At 36.7% G+C, this 25,052-nt stretch overlaps 1 protein-coding gene across 3 annotated transcripts; it reads left to right on the forward strand.

Moving 5' to 3' along the window:
• Positions 1-25,011, forward strand: LOC306872484 (cytosolic purine 5'-nucleotidase-like). Of its 3 annotated transcripts, none has more exons than XM_079421057.1 (18): positions 1-69; positions 1,965-2,088; positions 4,895-4,968; positions 10,453-10,570; positions 10,693-10,788; positions 10,896-10,987; positions 13,537-13,594; positions 14,255-14,348; positions 14,547-14,600; positions 14,703-14,786; positions 15,461-15,502; positions 15,594-15,701; positions 16,525-16,591; positions 17,386-17,556; positions 19,313-19,364; positions 20,437-20,497; positions 20,933-21,109; positions 22,240-25,011. In XM_079421057.1, the coding sequence occupies exons 2-18, from the start codon at positions 1,985-1,987 to the stop codon at positions 22,474-22,476; spliced, it is 1,689 nt and encodes a 562-aa protein (XP_079277183.1). In that variant the 5' UTR covers positions 1-69; positions 1,965-1,984; the 3' UTR covers positions 22,477-25,011. The 3 variants fall into 3 exon arrangements, with proteins under 3 accessions (XP_079277183.1, XP_079277182.1, XP_079277184.1); XM_079421056.1 differs by having other exon boundaries at positions 17-236; XM_079421058.1 differs by having other exon boundaries at positions 39-104.
• Positions 25,012-25,052: the final 41 nt, after the last annotated feature.

The raw sequence follows: 25,052 nt of genomic DNA on the forward strand, positions 1-25,052 counted from the left end.
ACCTCCTCTGGATGTAGCCACATCGCAAGCACCGCCTTGTCCTGCCCCTCAACAACTGCTTACAGCACGGTAATGAAAAGACGAGCTTTTGATTCACATTAACAGTAAGACTTTCTGCTTCACTTGAGAAGCTACTGCGGTGCATCCTGTCTTATTGATCTTTGATATATTGATACTGTATATATAAAGCGCGGCCTTTGCTCGAGCTTTTGTGTAACGTTACCGACGGAAGGAAGGTAAGTGAGCGAATATGGTTGAACTTACAGTTGTTGTTAGTGTCAGTGTTTGTTCAGCTTGAATAGATAGGTGATGTTTTGCGCGAAGCTCACATTATGTTTATCAATGCGCTGTGTTCAGCCAGGATAAAATATATTTTACACTAGCGTAAATAAACCAACAAGATAGCCTACCAGGCGCGATACCGAACACCGTGGATGCTTAATGTTAATACATCCTTTACATATCAAAACTGTCTAAATGTCAACCTCTGTTTCAGCCATTTTCGTGGGAAATTCTGTAGCTGCTTACCAGCCAGCTCTTCAACCGTCTTCGGGGGCTTTGTCCTTGTTTTTTAGCAGCTGAATGTAACTTTTTGTGGTTATGACCTGAAAAAGGCATCTAAATAGTGCAAGTCAACAAATGAGTTCAGTATGTTTTAGTCACCAGTGTTAAGTCTCCTACAGCTACTGTCATTAAGTTATTGCAAGGAGGCAATGGCTTGTAAGATTTTGAAGCTAAATGTGGTTCAAACCATGTTTGGATATTTATTAATATCTAATTTCCACAGTTTGTGAAGTGTATATAGGGTTAAATATTGCTAAATATAGAGATACATGCTGAAAAGTTACCAAAACCCATCAGCCTTCAACTTCTCCCATGATAGCTGAAGATCCTGCCAATATAAACAAAGGTGTTTTTTTCTTTCTGTCTCTTTCTCTCTCTCTTTTTGTGTGTCTTTGGTGTTCAAGGACCAAATGCACTCAAAAGAAAGAAAAACCTTCTTTCTCTTTCTGGTTTTCCCCAAAAATTAGATGCAAATCAGCCTGACAGACCACAGTGAGTGAACCATTATACCTGCCCGCTTGGGGTATTTTTTTGCGTATTAAATGAAAGCTTTTTCTTTTTTTTTGTGGAAGGAGGCCTGTTTTTTTCTGTTGTTTGTCCTAGGGGGCATGTCTGAATATTTAAAAAAGAGTGAGAGTGTTTTTTTATTTTTATTATTTTAATATTACAGAAGAGAATGATTTTCAGCACCGCCTGAAGTTCTTTTCAAACTCTACTGGCTCACATCACCTTTTCCCTCAGCTTACCGATCATAAAATAGACAGCTGGTGGGAAAATCTCCTTCCTTTGCCCTTAAGGTCTCCAGCTTGTTTGTGCAAGTCAGCCTTTGTGAAGGCCACTACTGGAGCCCAGTATGCTGACTCAAGCTTCTATGCAGCATGTCATTCATCTTGCTTCAATAGTTTGGATGGTGCTTAATTTTTTTTGTAAGGTGTAATTTAACTTCTTTCAAGAGACAGAGAGAGGTTAACTGGTTTCTGGTTGCTTGCCTTCATTTTGTTCACGTACTTGAACCATTTCCATACCAAAAACCAAGTATTTCAAATGCAGGGGTTGTTTGTATTGGCAAGCTCATTTGGAACGCAGAGTATCTTTACCAGGAGTTGTGAAAATGTAATAGAGGACTTGATGTTTGTCAAACATTTCAGTCAGCAGTACAAAATTGATTTCACAATGACTGAGTGGGCTTTTCTTGTATGAGAAACAATCAGATAAAGACTATCTGTTTAAATTACTCAGATAATCAAATCAAGTCGTTACACTTGTCTTTCTTGATTCTGATGCAATTAGTGCATTCATACTTTAATGGTGCCACTTAAAAAAAACATTAATCAAGGTTCTTCTGTTTCTTTCTCTTTTCTCAAAGTAGCCTATTTAAGAGATTTTTAAATCTTTTACAGATTCACAACTGAGAGATTTAATGATGACGACGTCATGGAGCGATCGACTTCAGGACTATGCAGATCTCCCAGCAAACATGGATGGCCTGGCGATGAAGAAATACAGGAGAGAGGCCTATCATAGGTATAGAATAAATTGACTGTATAACAACTGTGTTTGGATGGCTTAGAAAGATATATTTGTCAGTTAGAATTCAGAGACATCATTTCCTTAAAAGGAAATTGCATTTTGTGCTTTATTTTTAATTCTTTCTATTTAGATAAAGTGTAATTTGTTTGCAGTCCACTCATTTTAGAAGACTCTGAATTGAGTCTGGGTTTATAATAGTTTTCACTGAGCATTCCTTACTACATTTTATGAGTCACATTAAGAATGTAAGCAACTCTGTCAAGAAAAGAGCCTATTATTTAGACAGCAGCTCCTCTGGTAAATTGGGATTGTAAATTAAAATAAAGAATGGAGTTACCTAATTATAGGCCAAACCCTGCAGCGATGTTTCAAACTACATAGAGAAAACGGGCACATGGAACACGTGACTAGAGAATATAGAGGAGCTTGTGGAACCCCACAAGTATGGAATTTGCCATGCAGTGGCATTATGCAATCTTCAGTAGATAAGAGGTGTGCCATTCAGTTCTTTGCAGTAATATGCCCCTTTAGCACACCGTCACTTGTGGCATTAATCCAACCAAAGGTCACGTCTGAAATAGAGTTTAGTTTACTCTTCCTTCTATATGTGAACTTTGACTTTACATTTCTCTGTGCTGAAGCCAAAAGTTCACTGCCTTGTTCCATTACTCAGATAAGTGGGTTTAGATAAGGAAAAGTAAATGTGAGGGTCATGGCAGGGATTCCACTCTCTGTACAGTCTATTTGAGGTCCAAAGGCAGTGGTGTTATCTGGTGTGTGAGATGTGCAGTGAAAAATTTGAAAACTCTGTGGAACGTAGTGGTGAAGCTGTAAAAATGAGAAAAACAAAGAATATGGTCTTGATGTACATTAATGACACACAATCTGTGACCCTCATTGCTGTGTAGAAAAAAAAAAATGTTTCTAAGTAAATCTGTTTTTGCGACGTCCATCTTAGTAACACTCCTACCCAGGCTATTTATGTACTGTTGGTAAAAAGCAAGAGACTGAAAACTACCACTCTGATGATCAAGAACTTAGGTGGAATTCATCCAACTTGTCAATATCTTCTATATCTTTTATATCAGGATATCCTATATTAATGACACAAAATCTGTGACCCTTATTGCTGTAGAGAACAATCAAAGTCCTTTATATGTGGCAGCCATCTTGGTATACAAGGCTACAAGGAACTGAAAACTTTTAATCAGTTTATCAAGATGGCATTTCAACTAGTGATACACAATTTCCGCAATCAAATAGCCCAAATAGTTTTGGAGGGTGATCATTGACCAAAAGGATGCTAAAACAGCAATATATTAAGTTTATTCAGCTGAAATATCAAGAGACAGCTCGTTGTTGAACTTCATTTAGTTTGTGACCTAAAAACATGACACCCAAAACAGAATACCAAGCTCAATTACTCAGTTACTCAATTAACCAAATTGAACTACCCAAATATATTATTTTTGGTTTTGTTTGTTGGCTTAGTTTTGATTTTTGTGTTTTGGTTAATTGTTCATTTTGGCAAGTCCCTATTTTCAACAAAATATTGCTAAACAAATATTACTTAATCATTTTCACATGCATTTTTCTAAGTAAACAAACAAACGTGTCATGCGCATTTCTAAGTAAACAAAGAGGCAATTGGCTTCTTTAGCTGAATGGTGGGACTTTCCATTTCTACAGTCACCATATTTCTTCTATTTATTTTTATACGAGAGGTTTGTCTCCTCCCCTTTATAGTGTCTCTGGTACAGTATAAGTAGCCTATTACAGAATAGTGCAACAATGAGGATCCATTGGAGATACGGGAGTAATCTGTTTACCGGCTGTCTCTAATTAGTGATGCACACTCTGTTGTCTGAGCCGCTGCACCCGCCTGGTTCTTCCTGCTGTTGTTGATTGTTCTAGATGTCTTTGAAGGGAAGCAAACAACCCTTAACTCAACAACTGGCTCAACACCAGAGAATGCTATAGAACTGGCACAATCATTTTTGCAACAAGTCAGAAATTCAGTCACAAGAAAGCAGAGAGAGGGGGCTATTGTTTGTGTGGGGGTAACAGGGTGAACAGAGAAATGGGCTTGACAGACCAGCTAGAGCAGTGGCATCCACTCAGAATGCAGTGCACAGGTTCTACTTGGAAAAGTGAATCATGGGATGTAGTCCAGTGTTATGCCACCACAAGGTAGGGTTGATCAAAATAACTTTAATTATTTTCTTTTTAAAGTTGTGTACATTTTTAGAGGGTTACAAATGCGTTTAGTACTGGTCTGATGTCTCTGATTATCATTTCCACTTTTTATCTTTGTTTTATGTAATAAAAATATACTACTTTACATGTATTCAGCTGCTTTCAAGTTTAAAAATGCTATTTTATGTTGTTGAAATTGTTTCTGGCTGCAATATAAACTTTGAATCTCTTGTAAAACTATGGATACAATAGCAGTGCAAATACCTGTCAGTTATTGTTTGTGGTTTTATTTGTGTCAGTATCAGATTATATGCATACACAGGGAGTGATTCAGAATTTCCTTTGTGTTCCTATCCTGATCATTAGATATCATGGTTTGTGGACTAAAGCACAGAGCTGCCAGTGTTCAAAATAAATTCAGATCACTCTTAGCATGTTGGCCCAGAGATGGGAGTTTATTTATTGCTGGGAATGCCAATTTTTTTGTAAATTTTGTTTTCTGAAAGCGAGCCATTTAATTTAATTTAATTTGTATTTCTCAAAATAGAGAATTGTAGACCATTGCCACCAAACACGCCTCTGACTGTTTCACCTTCTTCCCCAGAGTGTTTGTGAACAGAAGTCTGGCCATGGAAAAGATTAAATGCTTCGGCTTTGACATGGACTACACTTTAGCAGGCAAGTTGTTTCCTACTTCCTTTGATTATGCTTAAATGTTCACAGTCCAAATCCCCCTTTGCTTCTATAACCCTAGGAATGTGCCAATTTCTAACAAAAAAATACAAATATTTGTCCTTATGTTTGGGCGTCTCTTGGAGCCAGTAACACTCTTGCTTAGAATCTCAGGGTAAACATACAGTAGGATTCTTGGGTATATTTAGCCACTCCTCGTCTGGTTTTGGAATCTGGAAAATTGAGGTGATGTCTCGTATACACAAACTGCCTCATTTTATATGATCTAAACCCTAGAGTTTGTCTTTGGCTACGGGCTTAGTTTGTTGGAACGACCATCAACATAAACAAGCCACCTTATTTGCAGCTTAATTTATGATATTTTGGTCAGCAAGAACCTGAAATAAGAGACGGTTTGATTCTTATGGTGCAACAGTTTATCATGGATCAGATGCATTGGGTTTCTGAAATCCCTTTGCTTTCTGTTATTGGTCCCAGGGACTCAGCTGCTAGTGGTGGATAAGGTCCTCGCTAAATCCGGGCTGTGGGCCCTGCGAAAGCAGATCAGTTCTTTGACAGTTAAAATGGATGACTCTTTAGATGTGGATAGCGTGTATCATAGCCAGCAGCTAATATGGCTTAAGCTAAATTCTGAGGCTGCTCAGCTGTTGACATCCTCCACATTACAGCTGGCTGTAACCAAGTGCAAATGTTTACAAGTGCGAAGCTATATTGTTTCTTATCCTCTGATCAAGTTGCAACCACAGTTTAGAGGTCCTCAAAAATCCATAACAATCAATAAGAGGAAACGCACACAAATGCTTTGGCTCACAAATGCTTACAATATTACAATATGCCATTCTTGATGGATAGTACAAATTTAAATTTTGTCATCACTTACTCCCTCTCATGACTTTATAAAAAAATGTATAATAAATCAGATGAATCAAGAGGTATAATAAATTACACAAAATTCTTTAATTTTCAGCAATCTTTTATTTATTCCATAATTATGTTATGTTCATAAGCCTCTCAAGACAAATTTTCACTTTTCACTCTTGGTGGAGACCAATTTTCTTTTTCTGTGGCTCTACAATAGAATACTAATAGATGTTAGCATTTATTTTTGATCTCAAATCCAGGCTTTGAGATCAAGAAGCATTAAATCAAACCATACAGGGTTTTAAGACCACTTTCCAAGCCCTGATTAGTATTTCCTGTTGCTTATTGAGTCCATTCCATAACCAAATCCCCTTTGTGATTGGGACCAGCGTTCAAGATAATACCCTGCACGTGGACAGAGCTGTGGCACAAACTCTCCATCTAAGCTTGGTGTTGACAGCTCTTCAACCTGACAGTCCATTAAATCACCGATGAAACCCGTCACCTCTGCATTCTTTGTACAGACTAGATGGTTTTTCACAGGACGCTGTTTAAATGGCAGAGAAATTTCAGATCGCTTCAGATTTTTTAATCAATTTAGTAAATTAAAGACAGTCTTTAAGGGTGCATTCTGTTGTATAAAAACCTGACAGAATAAACCAAAGTCAACCAGAGGCTTAATGCAGCTAAAGCATTCAAGTTAGGGAGAGCTTGATAAACGGACTGAGGGGTTGGGGAGTTTGTTTACCTTGCAAGATGATACAAATGTTATTTTCTTGCTGAAGGTAACCTGATCTGTGATCTCCAGCCTGACATCATACCCTCGTTCTTAACACACATGCATATGTAATAATCTCTCCGGGAGTGTATGGTGAAAGAAACATGAATCTTCATGGCCTTGGTGGCTCTATGCTGACACACAGGTCGATGCAAACACGTTTGGAGCTGCAGAAAAATACAGAACTTTCACATAGTGGTGAAAAATAAGTTTTCTTCACTGCTGACTAATAATCAGTTTGCCTCAATATAATAGAGTGGACAAGTAGGACGCTTGTTTGTGTCATGTATACAGAAGACTAAGGCATGATTTAGCTGGTGTCATCTTACCACATTCAGTAATACTGGAGATGAAAGCTCTCTGGCATCGGCTTAAATTGGTGATGATGAAGATACGATCTTGCCCATGAAAACTCATATACCTGTTGAAAAGGGAGTTTACTGGTCTTAGCTGATCACCAGGCAAGGTTTTGGCCACAGATAAACCAGCTGAACAATAGCTTTGCCAGGTTAGCAAACCATGTTTGGTTTAGGGCAGGGTTCCCAGTAGGGGTGTTCGATATTGACAATAAGTGATATCTCAATATGTATTGGGATTTTTTTCGAAATAGTAATGAAGCGATTTTTTCCTGAGTGTGTTTTCGTGCTTGTACCTTGGCTGGTTTAGAGTTGTCATCGATAAATATATATGACATTAAAGTCGCAAGTAGGTGGCAGCAAGTCCGTGTCTTAATGAGTGATTCATTGAATCGTTCATTCAAACGATTTATTCAAAATGGCTGATTCAAACGAATGAGACACTGAATCAATGACTCCAACAATTTGTTCAAAAACAATTCATTCAGGAATGAATTTTAAATTCGTACTACTTAACCATATCATATCTTGTAAGTATAACAAAGCAAAAACTCATACAAGGATATTTTTTCTTTCAAACCTTGAATTATAGTAGCACTCTAACTGCATTCTAATAGGCTTCGTCACACAGTTAATACTTTTGGACTCTCAAGACATGTTTTTATTTGTTTTTTGCAAAATGAGTGAACGATAAATATCGCACACCCCTAGTTCCCAGGGTTTGAAAACTACTGAGGAATAACTGTGATTATTTAATAAAAGGCTGTAATGCAATTAAAGAACTATATCTGTTGCACTGCGTGTTTCAGAGTGAATAGTGGCACTGTGTTCATTTACACTTTTAAAGTTTGCCATGTTTTTGCTCGATAAATGCTGCTTCTCACAAACTTCACAAACTGTTAGTTTAATGTGCACTATAGGTTCACTTAATTACCATTCATATTTACATAATTTTTAACATGTTTGTGCAAAGAAGTTTGCAGCATTTAACCAATTTTCTACCAAAATAAACACCTTGAGGATTTGAACGTTTGAAGACATAAATCTTAGACATAAATATTTGAATTGCGACTTGAAGTGTTGGATGGTGCAAGAGTGAACCCAAATGTGAACACCCTTAAAAGTAACTATTTACATTAGCATTAAGTATGTTGTTAAATTATTGAAAGCTCAGGGGGCTACTTCAAGTAGATATTTTATGAGGAGTATTTTCCCAGCTTATTTATTTAATCTTATTTTTTTTATGTATAAGGAGAACTAATTTGTTGAGAATTTGGATTATGTTGACTAGTTGTTTGCTAATAGTTGATCAAATCTGTCTGAGGCTCCTTTACTTCACTTGAACTGTAAATACATTAATGGTCATGTTAACTGAAGTTTGACCTGTATTTCACAGCAGTGCATACCTGTCTTTTTGTCAATATAATCATAAACTAATGTCACCCCTCAAAAAATCTTTACCTATTCTTAATGTAGGCCACATATAATGGGGTATAGATTTTTTTTGTCTGCAGGCCTCAGTAAAACTGCCAAAAATATTTTCTTTTCACCCTAGCAGAAGTATGCTAGCTCAAGGCCAACATTGTCCAAGGTCAACACTGGTGTATGCAGTTAAGCAAAGAGTGATGATGGGAATAGTGACTGAGAGGGAAAAGGAGGCTCAAAATAGGTTTCACTGTAGCTTCGTGGAACATCGTGGAGAGGAGAGAGAGACAGAAAGGGAAGGGGCAGTTGAGTTTGTATACAGCTGCTATCTGGGTGGAAGAATCTGGCCTGAGTTAGTGACTCTGTTGGGATTTGCTTGCCTGTATGTGCCTGTACTTCTGGCCATGGCTCTGTGGGGAATTAATTTCTATCCTCCTCCCCCTCCACAGCCTGTCTATCATACATCTGTAGAGATACAAGCCTAGAACAGACTGTGAAACTCACTGGAGGCAAGCCTACAAATATGTCTCATATAACTCAAAGATTGGTCAATTCTGAAGTAATTTAGATGGAACTGGAAAAACTAGGCTTTGATAAGCTACATGGATTAGTAAAATACCAAAGAATTTAGTAGATGTGGAAAAAATAGAAAAACTCTTACATTGCTGTGGCTTGTACAAAATAACACAGCATTTTGATCAAAGGTCTTGGACAGTGTGGAACCATTGCTATTTTTTCTGTTATATAAAATGTGTCTCATGTCCGTGACCATCAAGGAATTTATTTATTTGTTTATTGAGAATAATGGTTTTGAAAGCGAGAAACTGCACAAAATACAACAATTATAGATACAAAGGTGTTCTCAAGTACCATAACAGAATAAAGCTAGTATTTTTATTGAACTTATCTTTACAAACAATGTTCAGACTTGCACAAACACAAGCCTATTACAGAAAAACAACATTCCGGCAAAAAAACAAAACAAAAAAAAACAAGCAGGTCGTTGTGGTCAAACACGTCTCAGCATTCATTAGCAATGGACCTAGGAGTTCACCCTGAGGCACCCCTCTCCTTCTCATTCCATACTCTCAAGAGATACTTCTGGGCTTCTGCCCTTTGACCTGCCACCTCATCAACAACAAGCATAACACATTTCCAGCTCTTCCACAACAACATGTGATGTGAGCTTAAGCGTGTCTGTATACAGATTAGTAACCCTTATCTTTGCTGAAGCCGTTGTTCTATACATGTCTGTCTAATTTTAATTTCTTCTTCAGTTGGGTGTCAGGATGGAGCAACAGACTTTGTGGTTAGGGTCTCACGAAATGCCTTTTGTTGCTGAAATACCACCCAAATCCCTCTGCAGAGGCTTGGGATCTAATTGGGTTTAAATCTTTTAGGGCAAGTGGGTTTGGTTTCATATTGGATTAGATCACAGGGCATACATGGCCCTGCTAAGCCTTAGTAATGTGAATGTTCTGGTACCCTTTGCTCTGTGAAAGGACAAGGTTGGGGTCGACACGTATCACAGGTGCTGTTCTACAGAGCGCTCCCAGAGTGTCTTTAAATACAACACTTACGCTGCCATCTTTATATTTTATTTTGGGTCAGTTGTTATTGAGATCCCTTACAGAATAAACAGCCAAAATATTCATCGTTGCACCAACAGTTTGAAAATGGGAGAATTGTTTGGGCAACTAATACTTTAGCATGTAACAAAATGGATATCCATTACACTTTGAGGAAAATAAGGTACAAAACTGTCTCTGAGTGGGTACCTTTTTAAAAGGTACTAATATGTACCATTTAATGGTAAACTAAAATGTACCTTTTAGGTTTTGTGCTTTAGGAGTGTACGTGGCATGCAGGGAAACATGGGGGATCATTCTTGTTTTAGTTAAACAATGGCCATGTTGTAGTAATTTATTCCCTTTTATTCTAATTCAAGAGCCACAATTGAAGTGATCTAACAGATGGAATTTTATAGTAGTTTTTTTTATTTTAATTGTTCTGTTCAATATATCTTACTGAATATCTCACTATCAATAGTATACAAGTCACCTGAATATGAATCTTTGGGCTTTGATCTGACTGTGGAGCGGCTGGTCTCCATTGGCTACCCGCAGGAACTGCTCGGATTTGTTTACGACCCCACTTTCCCTACAAGGTAATGAACTCTCATTGACAGACCATATCTGAGACAGTTGTCAGTAGCAAGACTATCATTTTATATAATGTTTATAGGATAAATTACACATTTAACCCTTTATTTTATTTTTATATTTACAGAGGTCTGGTGTTTGACACCATGTTTGGCAACCTCCTGAAGGTAGATGCTTATGGAAACATCCTGGTCTGTGTCCATGGCTTTAACTTCCTGCGAGGGTGAGTAATCCCGGCCACCATTAAGCCTTGCCTGGATGGTCTTGGTCACTGAACTCTGATGAAACCTATGGAGTATGTGCTCATAATTGTCCTGTGCTCCCTGCCAGCCCTGACACCCGAGAGCTCTATCCCAACAAATTTATCCAGCGTGATGACACAGAACGCTTCTACATCCTCAACACACTCTTTAACCTTCCAGGTAGGCACTTAATCACTGTCCTACATAGCCCTGTCACTGGCTGCCATTCAGAGACACATTAACAGTTGCTTTTTTAACTCGTAATGCTCATGTATGAGGAGTGTGTGTTTATTTGAATTTCCTGAGTAACTTCCTGAGAATCTTTGTTCTAATTGACTGCCATAATGTATGTATTCATCAGAAACCGGTATTTGTATGCAGTTATTCTCCAGATTTTGTATTTTTTGCATATTTTTTTGTACATTTGTAGAACAGAGTGAGTAATGACATGATTCATTCATGGTGATTCAGAGATTAATTTTAGTTTGAAATTTAAGGTCATGACTGTAACACAATTACATTTAAAGCAGTTTTTTTCATTCATAATTTGAAATGAAGCTTTTGGTAAACTATGTTAAGATCCAACTTAACTTGATCTGTAATCATTAAGCAATATGAGAAAATATGGAAAAAAGCAGCTTTGCCATTTTGTTTGGAAAAAAAGGCCATGTTTTTGGAATGACATTAGGTGAGTAGATATTACCAGAATTTTCCGTTTAAAACAAATTATCTCTTGAACTGATCAAATGACGTGAGAGTTTTAGACAAATACCTTCTTACCTGCAATACGTGCATTGTTTTCAAGAAAAAATAGCTAATGTTTTGTTGCTTTTTCAAATGCACTTTCAACAAAAATGCTTGGGATTGCTGTCAGTTGCAAACAAATATTCTACTATTCTGGGTCAGTAAAATGTTTTAAGCTTTAATGCTCACCGAGGCTGCATTTATTTGATCAAAGTACAGTGAAAATAGTCATATTGTGTTAAATAATATTACAATTTAAAATAACTGTTCTCTATTTGAATATATTTTAAAATGTAATTAATTCCTGATGTAAAGTGGAGCTCTTCAGTGTCACATGGTCCTTCAGAAATCATTATACTAGTTTGCTTTGCTGCTCAATAAACATTTATTATTATTACCGATGTTGAAAATAGATTTTGCTGATTAATGTTTTTGTGGAAACCATAATTTGTTTTTTATATTATTATTTACCTTTTTTTTTTTTTTTTGGAATTCTTTAAATGAATAGAAAGTTCTAAAGAACAGCATTTATTTAAAGTGGAAATCTTATTAAATATATATATATTTTTTTCTGACATTGGTCTTTCAGATAAATAAATAAATAAATACATTCTTACTGACCCCAAAATATTTGAACAGTTGTACACTCACCTAAAGGATTATTAGGAACACCTGTTCAATTTCTCATTAATGCAATTATCTAATCAACCAATCACATGGCAGTTGCTTCAATGCATTTAGGGGTGTGGTCCTGGTCAAGACAATCTCCTGAACTCCAAACTGAATGTCAGAATGGGAAAGAAAGGTGATTTAAGCAATTTTGAGCGTGGCATGGTTGTTGGTGCCAGACGGGCCGGTCTGAGTATTTCACAATCTGCTCAGTTACTGGGATTTTCACGCACAACCATTTCTAGGGTTTACAAAGAATGGTGTGAAAAGGGAAAAACATCCAGTATGCGGCAGTCCTGTGGGCGAAAATGCCTTGTTGATGCTAGAGGTCAGAGGAGAATGGGCCGACTGATTCAAGCTGATAGAAGAGCAACTTTGACTGAAATAACCACTCGTTACAACCGAGGTATGCAGCAAAGCATTTGTGAAGCCACAACACGCACAACCTTGAGGCGGATGGGCTACAACAGCAGAAGACCCCACCGGGTACCACTCATCTCCACTACAAATAGGAAAAAGAGGCTACAATTTGCACGAGCTCACCAAAATTGGACCGTTGAAGACTGGAAAAATGTTGCCTGGTCTGATGAGTCTCGATTTCTGTTGAGACATTCAGATGGTAGAGTCAGAATTTGGCGTAAACAGAATGAGAACATGGATCCATCATGCCTTGTTACCACTGTGCAGGCTGGTGGTGGTGGTGTAATGGTGTGGGGGATGTTTTTTTGGCACACTTTAGGCCCCTTAGTGCCAATTGGGCATCATTTAAATGCCACGGCCTACCTGAGCATTGTTTCTGACCATGTCCATCCCTTTATGACCACCATGTACCCATCCTCTGATGGCTACTTCCAGCAGGATAATGCACCATGTCACAAAGCTCGAATCATTTCAAATTGGTTTCTTGAACATGACAATGAGTTCACTGTACTAAAATGGCCCCCACAGTCACCAGATCTCAACCCAATAGAGCATCTTTGGGATGTGGTGGCACTGGAGCTTCGTGCCCTGGATGTGCATCCCACAAATCTCCATCAAATGCAAGATGCTATCCTATCAATATGGGCCAGCATTTCTAAAGAATGCTTTCAGCACCTTGTTGAATCAATGCCACGTAGAATTAAGGCAGTTCTGAAGGCGAAAGGGGGTCAAACACAGTATTAGTATGGTGTTCCTAATAATCCTTTAGGTGAGTGTATATAATTGAAATTATATACAAAAATAATCTGGATCTGAGAACAATTTACACACTCTCCTTCTTTCTGTTTCTGTCTCTCTCTCTCTCTCTCTCTCTCTCTCTCTCTCTCTCTGCACAGAAACATACCTTTTAGCCTGCCTGGTTGACTTCTTCTCAAACTGTGACCGATATTCAAGGTAGGAGTTCCAATGACTATGATTCTATTACTCTGTTGCCTTGGACACTGCATACAGCCATACCATTGATTCAGTATCAGTAAATCAGTATCATTTACTGGGTGAGGTCTATTTGAAGCTCTCTATATCAGTTCACCAGCAAACACACTATGTCTTAATAAGAAAATCCTAATACAGCATAAAGAATTTACAACTATGCTATAAAACAGGATGACACAAGCAGATTATAGTCTGTGGTTGGATTCATGTTCGTGCATGACATAATTTATCATCCATTCACTGTACCTAGCTAATGACTAATCATAATGCATGCAAAATAAAAAGTTTAAATTTATAACTTTTAAATGGCATGGAAATAATTCTACTCATACTCTGAAAAAAATAATAATAATAAAACAAAACAAAAAAAGCCAAACCTATTTAGTCTAGATAAAAATCTGTTAAAACATAATAGTCTGTGATTTGTGTTTTGGTATGGATGCATGTCCTCTGAAACACCTGTTGGTCCTTTTAGGGGGAGAGAGCTTTCCTGTTTGGCTCGGACAACCTCAAACAAGGGAAGACTGTCCCATTTAAACATGTCTGACTGTCGATAAAGTGTGTCAGAGCTGGAGCTCAGCCTCTTACTCTGCTGTCCCTTTGTTCTTTTTAAACCTTTAGCTGTGAAACAGGCTTTAAGAATGGAGACCTCTTCATGTCCTTCAAGAGCATGTTCCAAGATGTCCGAGATGCTGTAGACTGGGTACATTTTAAGGTAAAAAGGTTCTCTGTTTCTCTTTCTGTCTGAGTAATCTGCCAAAGTAACGTTGATGTGTACATTAATAGCAGGCAGCTATGATTAACTGTGAAATGGATGTAAATGCTACAGGTAGGATCTGGATTCTTGATTTAAGTGTTTTAGATGTGTATCATAAGCTTGCTCTGTTGTTAAAAGTTTGATTTATTTGCTCAGGGAACGTTGAAGGAGAAAACAGTGGAAAACCTGGAGAAGTATGTTGTGAAAGATGTAAGTTTGTCTTTTAATTTCTGAAGTTACTGACGTGCCTTGTTGTGTTTGTGTTGTATTTCTGAGAATAACAGATTTTTTAATTTTTATTTTTATTTAAAGGCCAAGTTGCCATTGCTGCTGAGCCGCATGAATGAAGTTGCTAAAGTTTTCTTAGCCACCAACAGTGACTACAAATACACAGCCGTGAGTTTACCGATGCAAATACATACATAAGATTTGTTTCAGAACTAGCTGCATATCGAGAACATGCTAACATGGCAACCTCACAAATGAGAGATTTGGATCGCTTTACACTGGCCGATTTGCTTTAGGGAAAAGTTCAGCACTCTAATAACACACCACACAAATGTTGGTTAAAATAATACATTTTAATAGACCTTAATCAGGGTCGACAGATTATGTAATTCTCACAACAACATAAGCTTTCAAAACTCTTGGTATACTGAAAGTTTTTTTGGAAAGGTTTCATTAGCTGAATAATCAGTCTCTTGTTAAATAATCCTTTAAATGCAGTGTACTTCTGTCCCTAAGCCTTGTTTTCATTCCTGTCAAATTTGAAATACGGTACTACACTCAACTACCTTTCTTATCAACATTTCTGTTTTTTTGTTATTAAAAATAGCAATTTACTAAAAAATGTACTACTATATTTATTTATTTATTTATTCATTATTATAATTCATTATATTTTATAGCTTTGTATAATTTTTGAAGATGATTATTTTTTTCTAGAAAGTTTTAGAATGCAGCTCACTAGGTTTTAAATCAGAGCAATAGGCAACTGCACATGATACTGGTTTGTTTAAAACTTGGACACATACAAACCGTCTTCTTTTTTGTTTTGATTTGTTTTACAGAAAATTATGACATACTTGTTTGACTTCCCCCATGGCCCAAAGGTATTGACATTGTTTTTCCAGCCTGTCATTAAACCTTTCAAAAGAGTTTCCTGTCATATATTGTTGCTCATAATAATGTTTTATGTCATAGCATGGCACTCCACACCGTCCATGGCAGTCATACTTTGACCTCATCCTAGTGGATGCTCGAAAGCCTTTATTTTTTGGAGAGGGAACTGTTCTAAGACAGGTGGATACGGTGAGTACATCAAACGAAAAGCTCTACTATTACAAAAAGCAGAAGCAGACTCTCAAAGTCAGCAGGTGCAGTATTGCACACTCTGGAACATTTTATCCTGCTGAACAACTCGATCAAACAGAAAGGTTAGTCAGCGCTGAGTATTGAGCGTTTATACTGAAGTCTGCTGAGCACAAAATAACTAATTAGAGAGGACGATTCTCTTTCCTGTCATCCCTTTGCAGTGTAAAGCAGCTGAACAGTTCACTGAACAGTTTGCCACTTCTAAGAAAGATATTTTAAAGCAAAAACCTCTCTGTAACCCCCACAATCCAGTTTAACCACCAAGATGCAAAACGAGCAGTGCAAAATGCAAAATTGCTCTGAGTTCTTGTTATGTGGGTGTATTTGAACCATTCCTTGATTTGCATAGTTAATTTAGTGAGATGGACAGGCACAATTTATTCTTTGTGAGTTATTTATTTGTGAAACAAAAATAGCCAACAGTAATGATATTTATCAGTGTTTCTCAACCTTTTTGACTCCAAGACCCCCATCTTTTAAGACAATATTAAATATAGGCCACCAGAGATTTGTTTGGTATTTCTAATCTACACAATAAAATATTTTAGCGCTTTGCATAACTACAGAAACATTTTCATGACTTTTTATTATTATTGCTATTTTAAATTGCACAACCTTTCATGTTTTAACTTATTTTAAAGCTTGTGGGCCCATTGCAAGTGTGTTGAGTGAGCCCTGGGCCCCTGGTTTAGAACCACTGAAGTACATGGAATGAATATTCAGACAGTCTGATTATTAATTAATATATTCTCTATCACAGACTACAGGGCGGCTGAAAATAGGAACATACACTGGACCTTTACAACATGGCATTGTTTACTCTGGAGGTACTGGAAATTCTTGGAAAAAGATGCAAATGACACTCTTATGGACAAACAAACGCACGCACGCACACACACACACACACACACAGATGTATCTCCTCAAGGCCTTGAAGCACAGATCACAAGGGCATCTGGTTTACTATACTTTATCACATGATCTTTCACTGCATGTGTGCAGTCACTTAGTCCAGTAATACTCGTATTAGTTAACAACATTTGTTAACATGAAAATACATTTGATGTACGGAATAATCTTAGTTAATGTTCATTTCAACATTTGCTGAAATATTATTTAAATAAGAAGTTCTCTTAATATTATTTAATACACCTCAGCTGACATGAATTAACAATAAAGAGTCGTATTTTTATTAACTAACTTAAACAGAGGTTAAAGTTGCATTTTATTTTATAATTTTTTTAATAATATTTTATTCCAATATTTATTAATTACTGTAACAAATGAATTGTTCCTTGTTAATGTTAGTTAATGCATCGAACTAGAATGAATATGATTAGTCTAAAGTGTTAACCTTAGCTCTGATTCACTAAAATCAGCAATATATTGATATTCATAATAAAACAAGTACTGAGATTTTATTTTACAAATATAATGATTGTGATTTAAATTGTGCTATGATAAATATTAAAATCTCATATTGCTGTTGCTTGGACATCAAGGCTGAAAGAACAAAAGCATAAAATCACAATATTGAGCATAAAATCATGAGTATGGAGTATGGCTTACGTATGTGTGAAAATCAGTCATTTATGACAAAAGTGTTTTCATTTCCGCCCAGGTTCTTCTGACATTGTGTGTGACCTGCTTGGAGCAAAAGGAAAGGACATTGTGTACATTGGGGATCACATTTTTGGAGATATTCTTAAGTCCAAGAAGCGTCAGGGTTGGCGGACGTTCCTGGTGATTCCTGAATTGGCTCAGGAGCTGCACGTTTGGACGGACAAAAGCTGTGAGTGTTGGTTTAAATCAGTAAAATCTGCCATTGGCCTGTTTCACACTGCATATAAGCAGCACGTATTTATTTTGGGTGCCCATAATAACCGGTTACAGCATTGTTGCTGTACGCGCACTGGCGATGCATAACTGCAAGAAGCTGCTGAACTCCAGAAAATATGGTGAATATTCAATGTAAACCTATTCATCAATGCAGTCTTTTGCAACATAGGTTTTTATTGCAGTTTATGGTGTTCCTTGTAGATTTATTACTATTTGGATGTAAATGTAATCCCTTTTCACATATACAGTGGGTACGGAAAGTATTCAGACCCCCTTAAATTTTTCACTCTTTGTTATATTGCAGCCATTTGCTAAAATCATTTAAGTTAATTTTTTTTCCTCATTAATGTACACACAGCACCCCATATTGACAGAAAAACACAGAATTGTTGACATTTTTGGAGATTTATTAAAAAAGAAAAACTGAAATATCACATGGTCCTAAGTATTCAGACCCTTTGCTCAGTATTTAGTAGAAGCACCCTTTTGATCTAATACAGCCATGAGTCTTTTTGGGAAAGATGCAACAAGTTTTTCACACCTGGATTTGGGGATCCTCTGCCATTCCTCCTTGCAGATCCTCTCCAGTTCTGTCAGGTTGGATGGTAAACGTTGGTGGACAGCCATTTTTAGGTCTCTCCAGAGATGCTCAATTGGGTTTAAGTCAGGGCTGCAGTGATGGTTTACTTTCTACTTTCTCCCATCTCCCGACTGCATCTCTGGAGCTCAGCCACAGTGATCTTTGGGTTCTTCTTTACCTCTCTCACCAAGGCTCTTCTCCCCCGATAGCTCAGTTTGGCCGGACGGCCAGCTCTAAGAAGGGTTCTGGTCGTCCCAAACGTCATCCATTTAAGGATTATGGAGGCCACTGTGCTCTTAGGAACCTTAAGTGCAGCAGAAATTGTTTTGTAACCTTGGCCAGATCTGTGCCTTGCCACAATTCTGTCTCTGAGCTCTTCAGGCAGTTCCTTTGACCTCATGATTCTCATTTGCTCTGACATGCACTGTGAGCTGTAAGGCCTTATATAGACAGGTGCGTGGCTTTCCTAATTAAGTCCAGTCAGTATAATCAAACACAGCTGGACTCAAATGAAGGTGTAGAACCATCTCAAGGATGAGCCGAAGAAATGGACAGCACCTGAGTTAAATATATGAGTGTCACAGCAAAGGGTCTGAATACTTAGGACCATGTGATATTTCAGTTTTTCTTTTTTAATAAATCTTCAAAAATGTCAACAATTCTGTGTTTTTCTGTCAATATGGGGTGCTGTGTGTACATTAATGAGGAAAAAAATTAACTTAAATGATTTTAGCAAATGGCTGCAATATAACAAAGAGTGACAAATTTAAGGGGGTTTGAATACTTTCCGTACCCACTGTAAATTATATTTTATTATCACCAGTTTTGTAGTAATTATAAATGGCCGTTTTCCAAGTATGGCCATGACTACAGGAAATATAACGGTTGTAAGCTATAACATACTTTATATTCTGGATAGAGCTGCAGTTCTGTCACTGAAAGCACAATATGCACCTGCTGTCACCGTTACGCTAATGTGCGTAGTGTGAAAAAGGCCTTCTTGTGAGAATCTCAGTAAAGAAATGAATGTTCACAAAGAGAAAGAGTGAGCTAAGATGTCACACTTGAAAGGCTAAGGAAAAGAGATGTGAAACCCAATCATGAAAGGATTCTGCTTTCTCATTCACAGCTCTGTTCGAGGAACTGCAGGGCTTGGACATTTTCTTGGCAGAACTATACAAGTGAGTAAAGCTGCCTCTGTTCCTTCCTCAGCTCAGGTGTGTGTGTGTACAGTATGTGTGTGTACATTCAGAATCTAGAAATTCACTCCCTTTTATTTCATTGGCCATACCCTGCTAGTTGTTGACAGGAAGTGGACTTGACTCAATTGCAATTGTAAAAAAATCAAGTCACACAGTCATCAATACAGATTTACCTTTCACAAAATGTCCATCATGTTGTTTTTAAATGACTTAATAAAAATAAATGTTGACTTCACAGTTTGAATATATTGACCATAATAAAGGTTCAGCAGTAAAATGTGGAAAAAAGTAGTTATCTCATAATATTTCAGTTTAATAATTCCTGGAATTATGTGTTATATTGTGGTTTTTCTTTGTTGATTATTCAAATTACACCAATTCATATTTGTGTTAATAGTGTTGTTGACTCAGAGCTGTTCACGTAAACTACTCTGACTGAGAAGAAGTTTTCAGTCATCTAGTAATTACAGCAATTATACACCATAACACACATTAATAGTATTCAGTAAATTAGAGGATTCTGGGAAATTAAGTTTCCTTCTGTCATAATGAACAGCAAAAGTTTTTAATTGAAAAATAGTACTCTATATGCTTCTATATATACTGATTATTAATATAATCTAATGTTTCTAGAAATAATCCGTATGTTGTGTGTGTGATACTGTATATGGAAAATTAGTGATAAGTTACATTAATTATTAAAATCACTTACACTTACAGCAGCTGTATTAATTTCATTCCATTTTCATGCTCCATTTATTTCACGTTTTTCATTGTATTTCTACCTTAGTTCAAATTAAATTCAAATTTAAGAATTAAATTAGAATATAAAAGGGTTTCACAGTTCGCTCCATTCTGATTGGTGCGTAAGCCCACTGGACAGGGTACAGATTGAGAGAGTTCAGCTGTTGATATAAGCATAGACTTTAACTCCGTGACCTCTCCATGTCGGACTCCAGCTGATGTCGGGCCCTTCTCCCTCTTCACGTCTTTTTCATTTTAAATCCATCAAATCTGCTTTTCTCTCACTCACATTCTTTCTTCCTTTAAGGCATTTGGACAGCAGCAGCAATGAGAGGCCAGATATCAGTGCCATCCAAAGAAGAATGAAGGTACACACACTAAATCACACACTCGCATTCCTAACATTTCAGTTATATCTGATTTTACTAGATGTGAAACGGGTGAACTTTTATCTTAGTTTACAGTATGGACCTACCAAGTGTCAATAACTTGAAATGAATTTAAAGTTTAGAAATATTCTGGGTTATTTTATTTTTATGAACAGCATATTTGACATTTGACGATGTGTTTACAGTAAATAAGCTTGTAATGGTAGCTTATTCGTCTTGTAAATTTAATTCTATGGTAATCAACAGCCCACATTATGTTGTCCATAGATAACATTAATAGGCTACTAGAGTGATGTTATACTGAGTATTAAATGTTACAGGGTTATTAGTGTCAACTAAAACTAAAAATAAAACCAACACCTTAAAAAATGTAACACTGACATGTTGATTTAATGATTTTCTCTGTGTCATCAGAAAGTGACTCATGACATGGACATGTGCTACGGGATGATGGGAAGTCTGTTCCGCAGCGGCTCTCGGCAGACTCTGTTTGCGTCTCAGGTGATGCGTTACGCTGACCTGTATGCTGCCTCATTCATCAACCTGCTCTACTACCCCTTCAGCTACCTGTTCAGAGCTGCTCACGTGCTGGTGAGGACACACACACATAAACACGGGGCTGGACTGATACAAATACCAGTGGAAGTTCACAATAGCTGATACCAATTTCAAAATATTATAGAAACAATTCATCTATTTAAAAGGTTAAATATATTAATGGAATATAGCCTAAATGGGTTGCACTTTATTTTAAGGTGTCCTTGTTACGGTATAATTATACATTTAAGTACTGAGTAATATTAATTAGCTACATGTAGTTACTATATGGTTAGGGTTATGATTAGGGTTTAGTTTAGGGTTACTTGCATGTAATTATGCATACGTTATTGTTATTATAATAGTAAGTACATGTAACTTGTGTAACAAGGACATCTAAAAGTTATATTTCTCAATTAATTAAACATGGCTAGATATATTGATTTTTCAATGCAGTGATTTTTATTTTATTTTTATTCCTGTTTAACCAGAACGAGTGTTTTTGTTAATATCCTTTGGCATTTTGACCATGAATAGCGCATTTAAGGTTTTTTCTTTCAGTAAGAAATGAATTCCTTTATTCAGCGAGGATGCATAAAAACAGCAAAGCCTTTTACATTATTACAATCATTTTCTGTTCTTTTGAATATTCTGTTAATCAAAAAAAAAAATCCACAAAATATTAAGCAGCACAACTTTTTTCAACATTGATAGTAATAAGAAATGTTTCTTAAACAGGAATTCAGCATATTAGAATGATTTATGAAGAATCGTGTGACACTGAAGACTGGCTGCTGAAAATTTGACTGCATCACAGGAATAAATTACATCTTTACTATATATATTCACTACTGTAGACATAAAAAAGGTTTATTTTAAATTATAATATTACACAATATTACAGATTTTTCTGTATTTTGATCACATAAATGCAGCCCTGGTGAGCATAAGAGACTTCTTTCACAAACAAAAACAAAAAATATCACCGAACCCAAGCACTTGGCGTAATTGCAAGTGCCAAATCGAGTACTCCGGATATACAGAAATACTACCGGATATACAGGATACACACCCATACACGCCCACATTTATCCTATTCACTTGGTTCTCTCTTCTGTGCCAAGCACCCTATTTAACATACCTGTTTACATATTTGTTTCTGTCTCCTCTTCTCTATGTCCCAGATGCCCCATGAGTCCACAGTGGAGCACGCTCACGTAGAAACAGAGACCGAGTCTCCTCTGGCCACACGCAACCGGCACTGTGTGGACTGCAAGGACATCGACTGTAAAAGAAACCATCTCACACACTCCATCAGCGAAATCAAACCGCCCCACATGTTCGCTGAGCCGCCGCAGGAAATCACACACTGCCACGATGAAGACGATGACGAAGAGGAGGAGGAAGAGGAGGAAGAGTAGATGTTTTTGACCTATTCTTGGGTGATATCGTGTGAGGTGGATGTATGAAGTAGACTATAATTGCCAAACCAAGCTCAAAAAGCTTACCAGACTTCACCCTAACTGACTGTTTCCTCCATGAAAGATAGCTAAAATAATACATAAGTTTGTAAAAAAAAATGGGATCTGGAATTGTTTCAGTCACTATAAAAGCACATAATGTCATGTGATAAACATCCAATGGAAACACAGTGGAAGGGATACTTACTTTACTGTGAACTGATGGTAAAACTCATGTATCATACAGGCAGCATGCTGGCAAAGACTCAGAAAATCAAAGCCTGTTAGGACAAGTGTTAAAGTCGGTTAATGGATCCTTACAGATACACGTTATAGTCATATTTTACTATTGTTTTATAGTTTTTAACAGTAACTTTTCAAGTAGCCAGTCCATTCACTCAGATTAACTTGGTTACTACCTCCTGCAAAGACTGTTCCTTTAAAAAAGACTGTGTGTGTGTGTGTGTGTGTGTGTGTTAAAGCTGTGTGTGTTGGCAAGGTGTTTGTGCTAAAGTTCTGCGTGTGTTGAGAATCTGAATGAAGCACAGAAAACGTGCGTGTGGAAGTGCAGCCAACACAAGAATCCAGTTACTTGGCAACAGCATGCAGCTGGGTTTTTTTTTTAGAGGTTTGTTGTTAACCTCTTGGTTTTCATCTTTTTAATGTAGACGTTTTGTTTAGCGCTAATGCTACAGAGTAGCAAACAGATGCCTCGTGCATTAGGGCGCAAAATGAGTCCAAACACACAGACATCATATCAGTACCTGCTCTAATTTTGGCAGCCATGTCACATTGAACAATGACATACTGTATTTTTATACTCTTATATAAGCTAAACAGAATGCTCTAGTTTTGTCTGAAACATTACGTGCCATTAATAGCTGTCTAGCATAAGAAAACTATTCAAATATCATACAGTAAGTGACCTTGATATGCAAAAAAATATATATTTATAAAACTGTTTTATGGCCTGAGCAGCTCAAAAAGTCACTGAGAGAAAAAGTACAATGAAGTAAACAGCTGGACATTGTGAAGATGATGGGTTGAGAAAGAAAGTGCTGTTGCTTTGGTAAATGTTTTATGGAAATTATTGTAGTCTTTGGATAATGTTTGAACTCTGTTGATGGTTTACTCTCATGTGGACCAAACGGTGTTGAGAAATTGTGTTTGATTAAACTTCAAGGGTCCCATTAGAGGCTTTAAGTGTCTCCACAGCAACTATGTGGAGGTTTTTAAAGAAATAAACATTATTTTTGAGTATAATGGTGGTTCACGGTTTAGAGAGGAAGCAGTTTTAGCTGTGGGAAGTGTTTCAAGTACACGAAACATGTAGATTAAGAAGGTTAGTGTGATTTTTATATGCATTACTCAAAGAGAGTATGTAGGATCTGATTGAATAAAGCTACCCAATCCATAGCGCAACGTGTATTACTCGTATGCATATTGTAACTGTATGTTTTTTATTTTATGAGAATGTAGTTTTGTTTTTTCCATGGGTCTGACTGTCAGCTTTGAAAAGGGATGACCAAGTAGGTCTAAAGTATAAAGCTTTTTGTTGAGGCCCAAAAAATAGGAATCAGTTAAAGAGATATATTTAAAGATACAATGCATATTTTATGTCAGTTTTTGGTTTAAAAATAACAGGACATCCTAAAACCGGGCAGCTCTTTCAAAATATACTTGTTCTTAGTTCTTTAGAGACCACAGTATAGAGAAAGTGTGTTTTTTTTATGTCCTGAAAAAAGATCCAGTATCTCTCTTTCCTCTGTTTTCATTAGCTTTTTATATAAAAACTCAGTGTTGTGGGTGTATATATGCATAATACGGCCAGCTCCCTGGACATGGATTAAAACTAGTTCTGGGCTAATTTGCACTAGTGTTGGCAGTTGTGCTTTTTAGTTGTCTATGCAAGGGAAACTGGCTTAGATTATATTTTAAAATAATATAATAGAAAATGCATTGAGTTTAAACAGTTTTCAACATCCAATTTTCCCAGTAGCGTATCCTAGATACATCTTTAATGGGTGAAGGTCTCATCCGTATAGTCATAGGTAGCACTGTATGTATCTCTGTTTGAACCATGTGTCTTCATATTATATTTTGGCATAGTTGACAGTATACAGCAGTAGCATGTTAAATGTGCCAATAACTTACTAATATACTGAATATCTGTTCCTTTCTGTTTTTACCTTTTTCCTAATTTCATTTTTTTTTTTTTTTTTTTAGTTGATGTTTAATACAAAATATTTTTTGTGATTTTTATTCGTTTTCAGTTTCGCAAAAGGAAAAGGTGCAAAACTGTTCGGTCTATAAAAGAGATCTAGAAAAATAGACATGGCATTTATTAAACCATTTTTTTTTATTTAGGGCATGTGATTTCATGTCTCCGATTTCATTGTTCCCTGATTATGATATTTTCTGATTTATAGAGTTCTAAACTTATACATATGGGAAATTGCATTGCAATGTCAAATAAAAATGATTTTCCATAACAACTATTGGTCTCCTGTCTTGTTTACTTCTAACTACATTAGCAT

This window comes from Barbus barbus (genome assembly GCF_936440315.1).
Source record: "Barbus barbus genome assembly, chromosome: 7".
NCBI classification, from domain to species: Eukaryota; Metazoa; Chordata; class Actinopteri; order Cypriniformes; family Cyprinidae; genus Barbus; species Barbus barbus.